The sequence below is a fragment of the Lissotriton helveticus genome, chromosome 9, assembly GCF_964261635.1.
Source record: "Lissotriton helveticus chromosome 9, aLisHel1.1, whole genome shotgun sequence".
NCBI lineage: Eukaryota > Metazoa > Chordata > Amphibia > Caudata > Salamandridae > Lissotriton > Lissotriton helveticus.
Genome location: NC_136070.1, coordinates 1,081,445,187 through 1,081,463,057, shown reverse-complemented (window position 1 = coordinate 1,081,463,057; position 17,871 = coordinate 1,081,445,187). Strand labels below are relative to the sequence as shown.

Genomic DNA, 17,871 nt, shown 5'->3' with positions numbered 1-17,871 from the left:
GATTCGGTATTCCTGAATTCGGAATTACCTAAATCTGCCCCCTTCCCATTTACAGACTCTTAAATACTGAATCGGTAAAATTCGGTATTTAAGAGAGTCTGTAAATGGGAATTACCTACATCTAGGCCCAAGTCTTTACAGAAAATGCATGTATACAAACACTAAGAACTGTTTTTTCACACAAAAGGTAAAAAGATACTCACCAGTGGTGTGTTATAAAATAGGCCAAATCTCATGCGCGGAAGTAACGAAAATAAGGCATCTTTAAAGCACACCTGAAAAATCAATATTAAGAGCATTAAAGTGAGAAGAAATAATTCACCAGTTGAGTCAACATCTTTGTAGGAATGAGAGACATGGTATAAGACCATTTTTTGTATTAGTGATAGAAAACTAAGCTACGGTTTTGGGAATAGTCCATCCCTTTGAAAATCTGATTGCTTCCAAAAACCCAAAAATTAGTCAGAAGTAGGATGCAACATTTTTCCCTAATCAAATACCTCTTGAACGTTGACTGGGGTGCTCTCCAGTAGTACAAAGGGCCTCTACAGTTTAGGGCCACTAGTCCCGCCCATTTTGACAGATATCGTGAAAACAAGAGTTAGAACAATGTACTTCAAAAAACTGTGATGCGTTTTGCCATATCTGACATCGACTCATCCACAAAAATGTCACTTGCCTTCAGAGATTTTAAAGAAAAACAAATACCCTAGTGGCACAGGAGAAAGATGATAACCTAAAAATCAATTCTGAAGGAGTTAAAGACGCCCATCTCTCCTAAAGTCAGCTGGATAACTATTCGGCTCTCCTGTGACAATACTGAGAAAAGAGTTTATAGATTACAAAGTAACCCATATCACAATATGAAGAAATTCTGGCTAAATGTGAGAATTGTGATAGTTTCTAAATTAACTTAATCAGCTTCGCCAACCTGTCAGAAGAATTAATTTGTGCAATGTAACTGCTTTGATGTCATATTATATTCTCCCCCTTGCCATCTTTTTTTCACCCATTTTCTTACACGTAATATTACGGTTAGTGAGATTCATATTTCACTTACGTTTTAGTACTTTATTTCCAGTCTGAACTTTTCATAAATTACTGTAAAAAGACATAGATTACGTAACAGAATACAAAAGGATTTGCTTTTCATTGGCTCATGCATTTCTTTTTCTCCATACCCTTTTGTAATCATATGTTTTCAAATGTTTAATCTCGTGGTCAGTGAAAGCTTTCCATGTTTCACTGAATAAGTCACCATATCCAAGAGAGCTCTGAAAGGTACACAAATGAGAATTTCCATATTAAAGCATCAGGCACATCACATCACAATACTTTTGCAAAGGTATGCTCGCTTTATTTTTGATTTGCAAATAACCACCAACACTGAACATAATCCCCTCTCCGATGTTAAAACCCTTCAACATTTACACTCAGGTTTGATTCGCACTTTTTTTTAACTACAAACAAGGAACAACCATATGCAAATCCGTCTTGGCCACACCCCAAAGAAATGTTCTAACCTGAATGAGGTCTTAAACCATGCAAGAACAGTTTTGGCTGATTGGGCCTCACAAATAAGGTGCAGCTTGAGTCCTATAGAACAGTGAACACTGGACCTATGTTTGCCTATACCCCGCCCACTGATGAGACCCTTTGTGGATGGGATATATGGTCCCAAAAATTCAGATAACATAATGTTTTTAAAACACCAGGAAGACCATAAGAAGAGTTTATGAACCTATGAATAAAGGGCTTGCTAGCTGCAGGTGAATGTCAGGTGATAGGCTACTAAAATGGATAACCGCCTGCATATTTCATTTCAGTGAATCAATGACGTTGAATTCCCCAAATTAAATTTAATTAATTATTTCTCCTGGTATTATGCACAAATATTGTCTGATTTTCTAAGGGTCTTTGAAACAGGTGGGTGCAGGTCATGTCGGGTTAAATAAATGCAAGAGGAGGATGTGCATAAGACTGAGAAATTTGGAGCCCTAACGGTTGCAAATGTGTTACTTTGTACAAATCATGTATAGTTTAAAACAAAGTATGCACTGTACAAATCACCATATTAAGTACATTCAATTGAGTATTACTTACTGTGTCCCACATGACAATGTTGACGTCAGTGCTAAATGAATTGTTAATATGTTGCGTAATGTAAAGATTGACAAAATCACAGAAATGATGGTACATATTGACACCTAACAGGAGAGAGAGAATAATTGGTTAATGAAAAACAACAATAATAAAAAACACAGGAGAAATGCAACTACAGATCTTGTTAGATATATTGAGAAATGTTCACAAATTATAAAGCTATAGAAACATTCTAAAGATTGAAGGGGTTCAAATGTGCGTTTTACAAATTCTGCAAGAAATATACAATGATGCAAATACACATATGAATCTTAGACTTAACTTCCCTGAAAAGTGTTCATATCAGAACCTGATCATCAAGCTCAAACACGGTTACTGTTGTGCCCTAAGTATCTCACAGACCTAGAACTTGGATTAATATTTCCTCCTTGAGGAAATATTCAATCCAAATCTAAGAACGGTATGCATGTCGTCTGCCTGCTTGAGTTTTAAGGACGTTTGTTCCTTTTCTGAATAAAAAAAATATATATGTATTAATACACCCACGGTTTGAATGGAATAGGTTTTTAATACACAAAGGGATCCACTCAGCTACCAATTTCGAGAGAATGATGCTAGTCATATTGCTATTGCACAGAGTCTCTCTGCCACAAGAGAATAAATAGAAATGATGCATAAATATTGGGGCCCAGACCCCAGAACTTTATATTACTTCCGGACTGAAGAGGAACCTCTGCCAAGGAGAAGAGATGCGAAAGCTGAAGGAGTCCTACCCTTGCCTGAGGTGCCTACCTCCAGTCAAATGGCCTCAGAAGTGGGTTTTGCAGCTGATCTCTGCAAGAACTGGTGCTAAGCATCGTCAAACCATGCAAAGCTTCTCGGAACCGACGCAAAGCCTCGCAGAGTCCTGCCGAACAGCTGAAAGTCTCTCGCAACCAACGCCGGACGATGCATATCCTCGCCAAGTCCAGCCGAACAGCTGTCAGCCTCTTGGAACCGACGCAAAGCCATGCAGAGTCCCGCCAGGCTACGCAAAGCCTCACTCCGCAGCCCCCGGCACTGACGCTGGACGACACAAAGCCTCACAAAGTGACGCATCACCTCAGATGCACAACGCATCACACCTGGGTGCCAAAATCTACCACAACGTTGGGGTTGCAGTAAGAAACTGACGCATCACTTCCCCACACAGTAAGAAACCGACGCAGCACCTCCTTTCCAGTAAGGAGCCGACGCATCACCTCCCCTGTGTGGCAGTAAGGAACCAACGCATCACCTCCCCTGGAGCAATGAACCGAAGCATCACCTTCCCGGAGTGTAAGGAACTTACGCATCATCTTCCCTGCGACTGTTTTTGCTTATGATTTTGACGCATCCAAGGTACTTTGGGTTGAAAGTGTTGCATCGATAGTTTACTATGGACAGAACTTTTTTTACCTTCTAAAAGTCATATTTGCATAACTGGATGTTAGATTTTTGTCGTTTTGGTCTTGTTTGGTTTAGCTAAAGATTACTTATTTTTCTAAACTGATGTGGTGTCCATTTGTAGTGTTTTCACTGTATACAGTATGTGTGCACAAATGCTTTATACACTGGCTCTTAGATAGGCCTGTCTGCTCGTGCCAAGCTACCAAAGGGGTGAGTAGGGGTTTTCTAAGGGTGTAACTCCCTTACCCTGACTAAAAGCAAGGGTCCCTACTTGGAAAAAGGTACATACCTCTGCCTACTAAAGACCCTCATTTCTAACACTTACCATCTCAGCTACTCAGAAATATATTGAAATGTAATCTGCTAAATATAGTGCATGTTGTTACCCGAAAATATAAGTGTACAGCTAGCATCCATAGTTTTTTTTCCTTCATGACCTGTCTGACATGTCTGCCTAGTTCACAACACTGTGACTTGCTTTGTTCGTTGATGAGGGAACACTAGGCCCATTTTAGACCTTATTCCTTTCTTCCTATTATAGCCCACAATTCCTCATGAACAACACAGAAGCAAGACTCGTGCATTTGTTGAGAATCCTTCAAACGTGCGTTTAAGATACTCCTGAGGTTCTAAAAATGGCCCTTCAAAAAAAAATACTTACTTACAAACACAATTCTAAAACTCGGGAAAAAATACTCTTCCCTAATTCTATCAATACTCTACTGTTAAAACTGCAACCATAAAGAACAGTAAGATCAAAATTAAGTGGCAGGAGCATTTGTTTTATTTTATGTTTCCAGTAACGAAGATGTTAATGATATATTTCAATTCAATGCAAACAATTAATGTAAAACAAATGAACACACTTATAGTTGTGAACCAGACTACTATCACATTGCTTTTGAAATCCGATTGTGATATTTTCATATAGGATAAAGCCTGGAACTGTCAGCTCTAGAGCAGAAGAAAGGCCTCATTCTGCATGCCTGGGTGATCTGGGAGGTGATACTTCTCCCTGTATATAATGATATCAGTAGTATTTAACAGGGGACTTCCCATCTCCCTATTCTGAGTTCTGCACCTCCGAATGAGGTATATGATGTGACAATGCAATTATATTTTCCCTGTTCTAAGATGCAAAACTTCTAAAGTGCAGATTTCCCCGAACAAATCCAGCTACATTTTGCCTGACAAACTGTTTGCAGTATTACCAAGCCAATTGTAATCTCAATTCGGACGCAAACTATAATTTGTTTCTTCATTGAGATAACCAGCCCTCTCAGAATGAAAGCCTAAGGTTTGTCAAATACTATCATACTGGGACTACAGAGGTGACATTAGTACAGCTGAATGTAAAGATTTTAAGTGAAAATATAACCTCTTGCATCGCAAAAGTTTAAATGAAATGCTTCTTGATGCCAACGCTGTTACAAAGCCCTGTCAGTCAGGAGATGATATGTTACATAAGACATTTCACAAATCAATACCATGGAAGTGCAAAGCCTTGGGTGAATTTAGGCTATTTGTGATTCTGTTCTCCTCCTTCGAGATAGCAGCTGAAGAGATGAGAGTGTTGCTTATACTCTATCAGAACTACATTAAAAACTACAGAGAATTATAAATTGCATTAAGTACCTTTATAATCTACACATGCAATGTAAGTCAGGTATGGAATAAGCAGTGAGATGCGTAGGTATTTGGAAAGGAAAACAGACAAAGAAGGCCAAGAACAAGGAGAGGCAAGAAACTCAGGGGAGTGAAGACTATAGAGCTTGACTTTTTTAGGATGCGATACAGCAAAAACTGTTGAATGGAATTACAAACTGAATTTGACAAGTAACTACATCTTGGTCCAGAAAGTGTGCTTTTTGTGAGTTAGTGTAAATACGTTCAGTAGTTCTTGAGAAATTAAGGATCAAATACATTTGCATATCTGGACAGTTGGGTTTGAGGAAACTCTTGCAAGAGTCCGTTGAAACCAACTTAAAAAAAAAGTAATTGCGCTTTCTGATTGGCCTAGGGGGTTTTCTTCCTGACTTAGGCCTCCTCACTCCCATGGGAAAAAATGCCCCCCTAGCCCTTGTTTGTGGCCAAAATTAAAAAAAATGTTTATGGCGCGATCCCGCGGGAGCCCAGTCCCTGGGATCGAATGCCAATTTATGGGGAGGGGAGCATGCAGCTTCCCTCTCCGAGCTGCTGTTGGGCCCTAGGTACCCCATCACAAAAAGGGGAGGTAGGCCACGCACCCCATCACCTTGCAGGTATCTGCTCAAGGATCCCATTCCCTGGGGTGTGATACTTCATAGTGTCCCTGGGAGCCTATCTCCGGAACACTGTTGTTTCATGCCTGGAAGAGTTTTTGCATATCTTGCCCAGGCAAGGAATTCAACTTTGCTTCTGCACAGCGGGAGTAGTGAAAAAATGCTGCTCCTGCTGAGCGGGAGAAAAGCAAAGGTGGCGCTCCCATCAGCATCCAGTATGGGGCTGGCTGGAAAGTCTTGAGGCTCTTCCCGCGGCCCCCAACATGGGGTGCTCCAGTACCAACGCACATACCTAGAACACAAAAATGGCTGGCTCCCACAAAGTACCCGTTTGGGGCTGAGGGACCTTGGGGCTTCCCAGGGGCCCCCAATCACCTCCTAAATTGCGGGTACACTGGGTGGGCACCAGGGCATCCACCCAGAAAAACAAAAATGGCTGATTCCCACAAGGTGAGCTGGCTGGGGCCGAGACCCCCCAACCTTGGAGCCCCCAGATAAACAAATAGAAAAGGAGTTATGGGCGCCACTGGTGTACACTGATGCACACATAAAATGTTTTCTAAAATGAATAATAAACGAGCAGCAGGAGCCACTCATTTATTATTCACTGCTCCCTGAAGGAGCCCATCGTAAGGCCCGGGAGGTCTATTTATATATTTGTTTACCTTGGTGGTGTCCTTACAAGGGGCAGAAGCAACACATAGCATTTTACTTTAATTTTGTGGGGTGCTGCAGGGAGTGTAGCTGCCTCCAGTAACATTGAAGAAAAAAAAAACAGGCAATTTCATGGGTCATTAAATCCATACCCGAGGAGAACTTACCATATATTTTTAGGGCACTCCTAGCTGGATCTCTACACTCTTCAGCTGGAGTGTAAGGCCCATTAGTGGTTGTTTTTACGACTGTATTTTATAGACTAAAAACGTTTAACAGAAAGACTCAGAAACATGTTGATTTATTTATACAAGAAATATATATATATTTCTGCGTCTTTCAACATTTTCAAAAATACAATATTAAAAATTATGTCAAAAGAAAGTCATACAGGTTTTTCTATTACACATTTTATAATAATCACTTATATAAAACATTGTATAGTGTGAATCGTTGATACACATTAGATAAAAAATATGGGGATTTTTGGAGAAGATTATAGATCTGCTTTATCTGTATTGCTATTATCAACCCTTGATAAAGCCAATAGGTCCACTTTTAATATTTTGGTGCTCTGACTCTTTGACAAAGTCAGTAAGTCTCCCTGAGTTCAGCCTGGTCCTGCAAGACTAAAAGCACGCTGCACATGCCGGAAGGCTGTGCGTGGGTTGCCTGCGGCCAGACCCTGCAGTGAACCCCACGCTGTACATGACCAAAGGTTATGCACGTATGGTAATAAAATATAACTTTGCATTGAAAAAAAAACTAGAACTTCGCTGGAAAAAAAATCAAAGGTTAAAGTGATGGTATATTTAGGTGACCATTTCAGTGACAATGTAACATTTTAAACTAAAAAAACCCACCAAAATCAATTAGTTGTAGTTATCTCAAGTAACTATTAACTTGTACCCTCAAGTAACTATAACTCGCGCCATTGCCATGCATAGCTAATTACCCCAAATATTTCATCACTGATCACACGTTCTATAACCCATTGATAATAACCTTGCAACACTTGAAATAACATTATCGATGACAAAACTGTGAATGACGGAGGCACAAGTTATGGGTGCTTCAGAGAACAAGTTCTAGTTACTTGAGATATAACTGGTGAATTTCAGAGGCTTTTTGAATTCAAAATATTTGTTGTCACTGAAATTTCCACCTAACTAGAATGCTACTTTTGCCTACTTATTTGAATAAAATGGAATTATCTCCACTTATGAGTGGAACTCTGATGTTACATGGAATAACATTGTTTGGATGAACTAGATAGATATTAATTTTCCCATACAGAAATTGTACAACGATGCTGCAAAAAACACTGACTAGAATTAAACCACATTAGGCAGAAAGCTAGATCTTGGTTCCAGAAAGCGTGCTTTTTGCGCTTTTGTGTAAATCTGTTCAGCAGTTTTAGAGAAATGAAGGTTTAAAATGTATGTATATATCACGCAGCAGAGGATCTGTGGAGCCAACAGATCTTGAGATAAAATCGGATTGGCTTTCACCACATCAACAAAGATGTGATGGAAACCATTTAAAGACTCTGAGACTCGGTGCCCTGTCATGAAAATAAGTTTTAAACAACATATGGGGGGGGGGGGGGGGAGGTCCCTCGGTATTTACTGCTAATTTACCTCACAAAGCATCAAGATTAACATTAAATAAAGGCTTCTCACCAAGCTGCACCCCACCTAAAAGCATTTTGCTAAAGGAGGAAAAGCCTGTGCTTTTTTAGGGGATATAGCCAATTCAAATGTAAACACTGTGGTGCATTATTATAAGAAGTTCGTAATGTTTGTAGTGGATTTTGCGATCCTTTCCATAAGCATCAAATGAAACAGTCGGACTGTTTGGTTACTATCTATTATCCAGGGGCAGAAGTTCCTGACACATGGCTTAACTTGGTAGAGACACTTATTCTGCAAGGGGAACACTGCAGTGAGCAGTGAACCCAGTAATTATATGGTCATAGGCGAGCTCCCAGGGTCCAAATAAATGACCCTGACCGTATGAAATCCTGCATACCGACTAAGGACTGCAAGTAGGTAGGACTGATGTGATGCAGAGTGAATGGTGGAGTGTATGCAAGGAGCTTGGTGACATTCATTTCCAACTACGGGTCTAGGCTGGGACACAATTTAGTTTCCCAAAATTCCTTCACTGAACATGAGGTATTTACAAAGCAGAAAGGCTCATTTATTACTGTTATTACTTTACAATGCTAACTGATTCAACCAACAGAGCTGTGGTGCGTTAAGTGGTAATGGCCACAGGCACTGCATGTCAGTGGCCCAGCAGAATCCTCACACTCTAAGTAGCACATATCTTGCAGAGTTGTTACTCTGGCCCTACCTAAGGGAACAGGATTCATCAACATATTCCTGGAGTAATTATAATGTTAATAACAATGAAAAATCAAGATAAGGGGAACTAGCTGTGAGGATATCCGATTACTACCATTTTCATGGAAAAGTCACGACTTTCATAACTAAATATGGTTTAGAAAGTTCTACTATTAGCAACATACTATACAAGAACATAGGGTATTTTGGATACAGGCCCCTCTTTAAATTATCTTGTAAGGATCTTCCTTAAAACTATCCATCCATTTGATACTTAAGGATTATTTACTTTTTCGTTTCCTGGTGCTGTTCTTTAATATAGAAGAAATGTGCCTAGATAAAATGCAGTCCAATTTTACTATATATAATGACACAAACATATTGCTTACCTGCATCTAACTTCATAAAAATAGTTGGCTTTTCAACAATGAGATCACATTTGCCATCTTCTATGGGTGATAAGTTCAGGGACGTATATGCCTGAAGCTCTGCAAACCTGTAATTATTTAATTACATCAAGGTGTTATTATTAATTGTGAGACTGAATTTAAGTATCTGGTTACTTTGCTAGAAGCCTCCTCACAAACACAAAACAAAAGGCAACTGAAGTGCTTTTATATTGGTTTAGACACATTCTGCAACAGTTCAACGTGCAATACATTCACCAGTTAAGCATAAAGATTAGATCAAAAGCTTGATTGACTCAGGAAAAGAACAAAGGTTAAAAAAAGATGGGAGACATTCAGCAAAATTCATGGGAGGACGATTTTGACAATATCTGCCTGTTCTTCATAAAGATCATTGTTTAGAACTCACAAGACCCATAATTTCCTACTGACTCTGATTCTCTACAAAATCCTATGCTTCCTATACAAAGCTAGGTGAAACATGTTCCAGTCCCCACCAAAATCGGGCATCTTCCAGGACACAGGGACCATAAAAAATTCGTGCTAGTTTCCTTCACAAGACAAGATGGAAGTAATAAGAAGGAAAAAATAGTAAAGACCTAGGGGAACAAACTCTGTAACAAGCTGGGTCGTCAAGTCTAGAGCTCAACCTTTTTATAACAGATTCAGGTATGACTTGAAAGCAGATATGACAGAGCAAACACCACCACCCCAAATTCCCTACTCATTCACAAACCCCTGCAAAGAATGAATATGCTACTTACCAGTATGCATCTGTTCTTGGCATGTAGGGCTGCTGACATTCATATCTATAGCATAGATCGCTGCCTAGTGTTGGGTCCGGATGATTGCACATTGTTGTCCTGGAAGAGTTTTCGAAGTATCACGAGCTAGGTGGCTCCTCCCCTGGACTACAGTGCGCATGGGCATCGACTCCATCCCCAGTTTGTTTTTAGCCATTGTGGCGAAGATGGAGTGTAACAGTGTGAGCGATGGCCATGCTAAGAGTAAGTGTAAATTTTGCAGCCGCTACAGGCACCGGGAAGGAGGGCGGGCGATATGAATGTCAGCAGCCCTACATGCCAAGAACAGATGCATACTGGCAAGTAGCATATTCAGTTCGAGGCATGTGGGCTGCTGAATTCATATCTATAGCATAGAATGTATAGCAGTCCCTCTATTAGCGGCGGCCGCCTGTGCCAGCTGCAGACGTTTGAAAAAGTGTTTTTAGAACAGCCTGCCCTACAGCTGCTTGCTGCTTGGAGTGCACATCTACACAGTAGTGTTTCGTAAATGTGTGTGGGGTAGACCATGTGGCTGCTCTACAAATGTCTTCCAAAGGGATATTTCCAAGGAAAGCCATGGAGGCCCCCAACTTAGGGGTGGAGTGGGCTCTGGGGGGGACCGTTAAAGTGCGCTTAGCCTTTTGATAGCAAATTTGAATACACTTAACGATCCACCTGGCTATACCTGCTTTGGAAATGGGGTTGCCTTTGTGTTGGGCAGAAAAGGCAACAAAGAGTTGTTTTGTCTTCCTAAAATCTTTGGTCCTATCAATGTAGTACATCAAAGCTCGTTTGACGTCAAGAGTGTGGAACATTCTTTCAGCCACTGTCTCTGGATTTTGGAAGAACACAGGCAGTTCAATAGTCTGATTGACATGGAACTGTGAAACCACCTTAGGAAGAAATTTAGGGTTAGTGCGTAGCACCACCCGGTTGGAGTGAATCTGTATGAATGGTTCTTGTACAGTGAGCGCCTGGAGCTCACTAACACGTCGCAGTGACGTAATGGCTATTAGGAAAGCCACTTTCCATGTTAAGATTGAATCTCGCATGAGTGTAGAGGCTCAAAAGGTGGACCCATCAGTCGGGTGAGTACCACATTAAGATTCCATCCAGGAGCAGGTGGGGTCCTGGGAGGAATGACTCGTTTGAGCACTTCTAGAAAAGCTTTAATGGCAGGCACTCGGAAAAGGGAGAGATGCTGCCTGTTTTGGAGATAAGCCGCTATGGCGGATAAATGTATCCGAATGGAAGCATATGCCAGATTGCATTTGTAAAGATGTAGCAGATAACAAATGATGTTGTGCGTGGATACGTCAAGCGGGTTAATGTTGTGTTCCACGCAATAAATGACAAACCGCTTCCATTTTGCTGCGTAGCATGCTCTGGTGGTGGGCTTTCTTGCCTCCCGTATGATATCCATGCAGTCAGGAGGTAAGTTGAGGTAGCCAAACTCTAAGACCTCAGGAGCCAGATCGCCAGGTTGAGCTGTTGCGGATCTGGGTGCTGAATGTCGCCATGGCTCTGCGTCAAAAGTCTGGGTGTGAGGTGCAGCCTTTGATGCGGTACCACGGAAAGTTCTAGAAATGTGGTGCACCATGGTTGGCGGGCCCACGTTGGAGCAACCAGGATGAGCGTCATCGAGTGTTGCTTTAGCTTTCGTGCCACCAGCGGTATTAGAGGTGCTGGGGGAAAAGCGGGCGCAAAGTTGCCTGACCAGTTCATCCATATCGCATTGCCCTGCGACTGTGGGTGCGGGAACCTGGCGGCAAAGCTTTGGCATTTGGCGTTTTCCCTTGTGGCGAACAGGTCTATCTCTAGATGACCCCATTGCTGGAAGTACGGGTGGAGTACTGATGGATGTATCTCCCACTCGTGCATTTGGTGGCTGTACCTGCTGAGCAGATCCACCATCTGATTGTCCTTGCCTGGGAGGTGTTCCGCCATGAGGAAGATGTTCCTCTGAATGGCCCACTTCCACATGCTCTGAGCCAGATGAGACAACTGTGGAGAGTGTGTACCTCCCTGCTTTTGAATATAGTACATGGCTATCATGTTGTCCGTCCGGATCAACACGACTTTGTTGCACAGATGTACCTTGAATGCCTTCATCGCCATGAAGATTGCCATCAGTTCTAGGTGGTTGATGTGCATCTTCCTTTGCTGTGTTGTCCATAGTCCCTGCACTGTGTAGTGGAGTACATGAGCTCCCCAACCCTGGAGAGAAGCGTCCGTCGTTAGGATGATCTGTGGAACAGGCTCCTGGAACGGTCGGCCCTTGCAAAGGTTGTGTGGATTCCACCAATGCAGAGAGTTGTATGCCCGACCGGTCACCAACACTAGGTCGTTCAACTGTCCTTGAGCCTGATTCCACTGACGTGCCAAGCACTCTTGAAGCGGACGCATATGTAGTCTCGCGTGCGGGACTATGAAGATGCAGGAGGCCATCATGCCTATCAACTGCATGAATACTCGTGGTGGAAGCGAGTGTTGCGGTCTGAATTTCTGGATCAGCGACTGAATGCTGTTGACCCTCACAGAATTTGGTTGAGCTGTGGCTGCCAGAGTATCTATTGTCGCGCCCAGATACTGCCGCACATGGGCTGGCTGGAGGTGCGACTTCGGATAATTCAGTGAGATACCCAGATCGTGAAGAAGGTGAATGGTGTGGGACATGTTGGCAGCGCACTGCTGGGCTGACTTTGCTTGGACAAGCCAGTCGTCCAGATAAGGGTAGACGTGAACGTTTTGTCTCCTGAGGTGCGCAGCCACTGTCGCCAGGCATTTTGTGAACACCCTGGGCGCTGTGGTCACTCCGAAAGGGAGGACCTTGAATTGGTAATGCTGTTTCTGAATGGTGAATCTGAGGTATTTTCTGTGTGATGGATGTAGTGGAATGTGAAAATATGCGTCTTTTAGATCTAACGTTGCCAGGAAATCCCCTTGATTGAGCAACGGAAGAACCTGCTGCAACGTGAGCATGTGAAAGTGTTCTGAGAGAATGTACTGGTTTAGGGGCCTGAGGTCCAGTATGGGTCGCAGGGACCCGTCTTTCTTTGGGATCAAGCAGTACAGGGAGTACACTCCCGAGCCTCTTTGCTCCACTGGCACAAGCTCGATTGCCCCTTTTTGCAGCATGACGAGCACCTCTTGCTGCAATAAGTGCAAATGCTCTGTTGACATAGGGCAGTGCTTTGGTGGGATGTTGGGTGGAGTGGACGTTAACTCCAGACAATAACCGTACTGTATAAGTTTTCTGACCCACCTGTCTTTGGTGATGGATTTCCAGACTGGCAGGAACTGTTGGAGTCTCCCCCGACAGGTGTTGTAAGGTCGGGGGGCAGTGACAAGGCGTTACTGTTTGTTGGTGACGGAGGATCGGGAGTTGTTGTTTCCACGACCTCTGCCCTTGGTGCTGTTGCCGCGATAGCCGCCTCTACTCTGTTTGTTGAAAGAGGTTTGCGCACCACCTTTAGTGTACTGTGTTTGCTGGGACATCTGGCCTCTGGAAACACCTCTATTGCTTGAGCGACGAAAAGTACTACCCCTGAACTGCTGGGACTGTAGAGCCCCCATGGACTTTGCAGTCTCGGTGTCTTTCTTTATTTTTTCCAGGGTGGTATCCACCTCAGGTCCAAATAAGTGATCAGGGTTTACAGGCTGATTGAGGATGGTGGTTTGTATCTCTGGTTTGAACTCGGAGATTCTGAGCCAGGCCTGACGCCGCAACATTACACTTGTGTTAATGGACCTGGCCGCGGTGTCCGCTGCGTCCAATGCACATTTAATAGAAGCATTTGAGATGAGCTTCCCTTCTTGAATGAGCATCTCCGCTGCCTCTTTATACTCATCTGGCAAATGTTGTAACCGGGTCTCAAGTGTATCTTAGTGAGCCCTGTCATATCTGGCCAAGAGCGCCTGCGTGTTAGAAATACGCCAGATATTGGCAGCTTGAGCCGCCACCCTTTTCCCTGATGCTTCTAGCACCTTAGATTCCTTGTCAGGCGGAGGAGCATCACCAGTAGACTGTGAATTTGCCCTTTTCCGGGCATTAGAAACAACTAGGGAGTCCAACGGCAACTGGCCCTTGATGTAGGTAGGGTCGCCAGGTGCCGGCTTATACTTCTTTTCAATTCTGGGGTTTATAACCCTGGCCCGTGTGGGTTCTTTAAAAATGTCTGCAGCATGTTTCAAAACACCCTTCAGCATTGGCGGAGTCTTGACAGTCTTTTCAGAGGTGGAAAAGGTATCAAACAGAAAGTCCACTTCAATAGGGTCAGCATGCAGCTGGACGTCGTGATTTTTAGCTGCCCTCTCAATTAGTACATTAAATGCCGCAGAATCCTCAGTAGGTGAGGTTTTGACGGCACATACTTGTGTCTGGGGCAGTTTGCGGATCCCCCGTGTCCCCAGCATCTGCCCATGAGTCATGGTGATCCTCAGGATCAGTGTCGGCAGGGAAGTTGTACTCCTCATCGTCCCCTTCCCCAGCCTCCACATCTGAGTAAGTGGGCGAGGTTGGAGCAGTGTCCCGAGGCCGTGGAGTAATCAGTTCAACCAGAACTGGAGAATCCGTAGAAGCCTTTTTCCTCTTCAAAGGAATTGTGTAGGACTCCATAGGCTGTGTCGGTGTGAGCTTTCTCTTGTAGATGGAAAGTTTACCGGTGTCGGCGTCGATAAATTGTTCCGACTGCTCCTCCAGCAGGGGTTGTCGATGTTTTGTGCTTACAACTGCAGGGGTAGGCTTCGGCCCCGTGGACACCTTCATGGACGCGTCGACGATCGTCCTGGGCGCGAACGCCTTCGGCGCCACTTTCGGCGGCAGCGTGAACTGGATAGGCGCCGTTGACTTTGGTGGTTTGGCAGCGGGCTTCGGGGTGGAAGTATCCTTCGGATCGACCGCGGAAGCCTTGTCCTTGATGCGTTGCAACGAGTCCGACACCTGCTTCGTGAAGGATGCGGACGGTTTCGTCGACCCGACAGGTGCTCTCGATCCCCCAGCATGTGCCGACTCGAGTGTAACAGTACTCTTGGCCTTTTCCGGCCGACGTGCAGGATCGACAGCTTTTGGAGCTCCGAGTCCTGTGTCCGTGTCGACGGCCTTCGTCGCCGACGGTTTCGGGTCGGCGGCCTTGACAATCTGTTTCGGTGCCCCAGTCTTCGGCTCGACGCCCTTGAGCGACTTCACCGGATCGACAACCTTCTTCGGCTTCGGCCGCCCCGTCAGGTCCGAAGACGTGGAGGCGACCAAAGCGACAGGCGTTTTCTGTTTCGACGGCGCCTCTATCACTTTCGGTTTTGTCGAGACCGAAGCTTTCACTTTCGGTTTCGATTTGACCAATGGCGGCTCCGTAGAAGTGTCCGTAGCCGGGCCCGTAGGCGAGACCGTGGATCCAGGTGCAAGATCTTGGGTAAGGCCATGTGGCAATCCCTCGACCTGAGCCTTAGTGATTGTTCGAACAGGGCATAGCTCTTCACCTGAGCTATCTTCCGTGGCCCCATAGGCCTCATTGTCGTCTCCTACCTCGTCGACGACGTCTTCTGTATCGAGCATTTCGACGTCTGTGTCGTAGTTGGAGTCGATCTCCACCGCTGGATTTAAAATCGGCTCTCGATCTTCCTGCTCGTCTGCTTCTTCCCCCTCGAAAATGTTCACCGGGTCAGGGGCCATCTTGCTGGGCCTCCTGGCGCGCCACGTGCCTAAGTCGAATCGTCTTCTTGGATCGAAAACGGGAACAAGCCATACAGTTGGCTTCATCGGGATCCGGCGACAAGCACTTGTTGCACACCGGGTGGACATCGATGTGGGGATACTTCGAGTTGCACACGGGGCACCTCTTGAACGGGCTCCGTTCCATGATGGGTCTTTGAATAAGTCTGGTTGCGTTGACTGGGCCTCGAGCACCGAAGAGCCACGCGACTCCTCTGGATGTCTGACTCGGGAACTGAGCCGGAACAGAGCTGGGCACCGAACGCAAGACAATACCGATGCTATAGGAAAGGCCTTCGGGCCTAAAGGAAAGTTTCTATCGATTCCGATCTTGAGTGATCAAATATGCATCCGAACCCAATGGCGGAAAAAAACAATCTGGGGATGGAGTCGATGCCCATGCGCACTGTAGACCAGGGGAGGAGCCACCTATCTCGTGATACTTCGAAGACTCTTCCAGGACAACAATGTGCAATCATCCGGACCCAACACTAGGCGGCGATCTATGCTATAGATATGAATTCAGCAGCCCACATGCCTCGAACCTTGCATCACTCTTAGTCCCACTTATTGGTGGCCTGAACCACATCTAAAGGTCTCTACACTATTCATTACAATAAGAGAGACTCCCTTCCATTAGCAGGCCAGACATTCGTTTCAGCCAAACTTCAACCCAGGCTATATGATCAAAGAATATTGATCCAATCACTTGTCTGACATAGCTGGTACACATGGTTACAAGACAAACCTATGCACAATCCCTTACTTAATAAAAAAAGCATTTGGCAAAGCCAAGAGGTCTCGCCCTTGGGACCATATAACTGTTTAGTGAACCAGCACAATATCCTTGGAGCAACAACATCAACTGTTGCATGGCTAAAGACTTATAAGGCCCCAAAGGCGAGATCTATTGGCTATGCCAATGCTTGTTTTGTTTTATCAATGTCCACCGTTTACTTGATGCTTACTAGTCAGTCTCTCCACAAATCGACACCGTCTTCGGCTCTCCTGTCTCCTTTCTTCCAAACAAGTGATAAAGTGGAGATAATTAAATCTTTAGTTATGGTCTCATTGGACTACTGTAACATTGTGTTTTATGGACCCACAAAGAGGCCAGTAGATGCCGACAGTGCAGACCTGAAGAGGCAAAAGTGGCTTGAAATCTAAAACGGTCGACATCACATCAAACCTCCCCTGAAATCCTTTCACTGGCTGCAGTTAAAGCACAGATTTAGTTGAAAGTCATCTGCACTGTGGACAAGGCCTACTGGGAGGAAAAGGAGCTGGCTACCTAAGAACCGCACGTTAAAGCCCATTCAGAGCCCTTCCGAGACACAGTTTAATAGCCAAAAGAAATTAAAAAGCAACCAATCACTTGGGGAAACCAATAGGGGTGGCCTGGTTAACATACCTTTTAAATGTTTGGAAAAAGCTAGCCTAGGGCATTGAAAGTTTAAAAGTAATGCAAATGACACAAATTTTAAAGCCAAAAGGCCACCTCTGTGAGTATCAAAAAGTGCAACAGCGAGGGAATCTTAGAATACTAACAAAGATTGGTTGGTACTGGATATGGCCAGGGTCGCTGCTTAACCAGTTACCCTGGATGAGTTGTTTGACTCTAACGATACGAAACGGTCAGAACTTAGTCACGACAAATTGACACCAAAGCCCCGTCTATGATGAAAATAGAGAGGCTGAGTGGCTCGAACTGACAGTAGGTGGCGCCGCTGCTCCAGCAGTTTAGTCACAAATTTGCTCACTTGGCTCTTTTGTCCTCCATAAACCAGAAATATCAAGCGTGTGCGCCAAAAGTAGGAGGGTTGAGGGGAGTGCGGCTGACAGCACACAAAGCGTTTCCCTTGCGGGAGCGAGCAAGGGGCGCCATGTGTTTGTAAGTTAATTTCAAAAATATAGTGTCAAGCACGCTCCCGCAAGGGAATCGCCAAACGTGCATGCGTTGCCATTGAAGGCAATGGAACGCATGCACGTTTCTGGGACAAAAACCGAAACGATTGCTAAAGGTCTTTTTCCCTAAGCAGCGCATGCGCGCTGCGTAGGCGAGACCTAAAGAATATGATTAGCCAGTTTGGATGTACTATGTACGTTATTACCACAATCATGACCTTTCCTATAATCATTTGCAACAGTTGCTAAAAATGTTAATTTCAAGTTAAA

General features: G+C 44.3%; 1 protein-coding gene across 2 annotated transcripts in view; it reads right to left on the bottom strand.

Moving 5' to 3' along the window:
* Positions 1-17,871, bottom strand: part of EOGT (EGF domain specific O-linked N-acetylglucosamine transferase) — a 161,149-nt gene that overhangs the window by 52,435 nt on the left and 90,843 nt on the right. For both annotated transcript variants that reach the window (XM_078661478.1, XM_078661479.1), the window contains exons 9-12: positions 9,184-9,290; positions 2,104-2,207; positions 1,182-1,274; positions 204-275 (exon numbers count right to left, since the gene is read on the bottom strand). In XM_078661478.1, the coding sequence (XP_078517604.1) occupies positions 204-275; positions 1,182-1,274; positions 2,104-2,207; positions 9,184-9,290 (376 nt within the window). The remainder of the gene's footprint in view (positions 1-203; positions 276-1,181; positions 1,275-2,103; positions 2,208-9,183; positions 9,291-17,871) is intronic.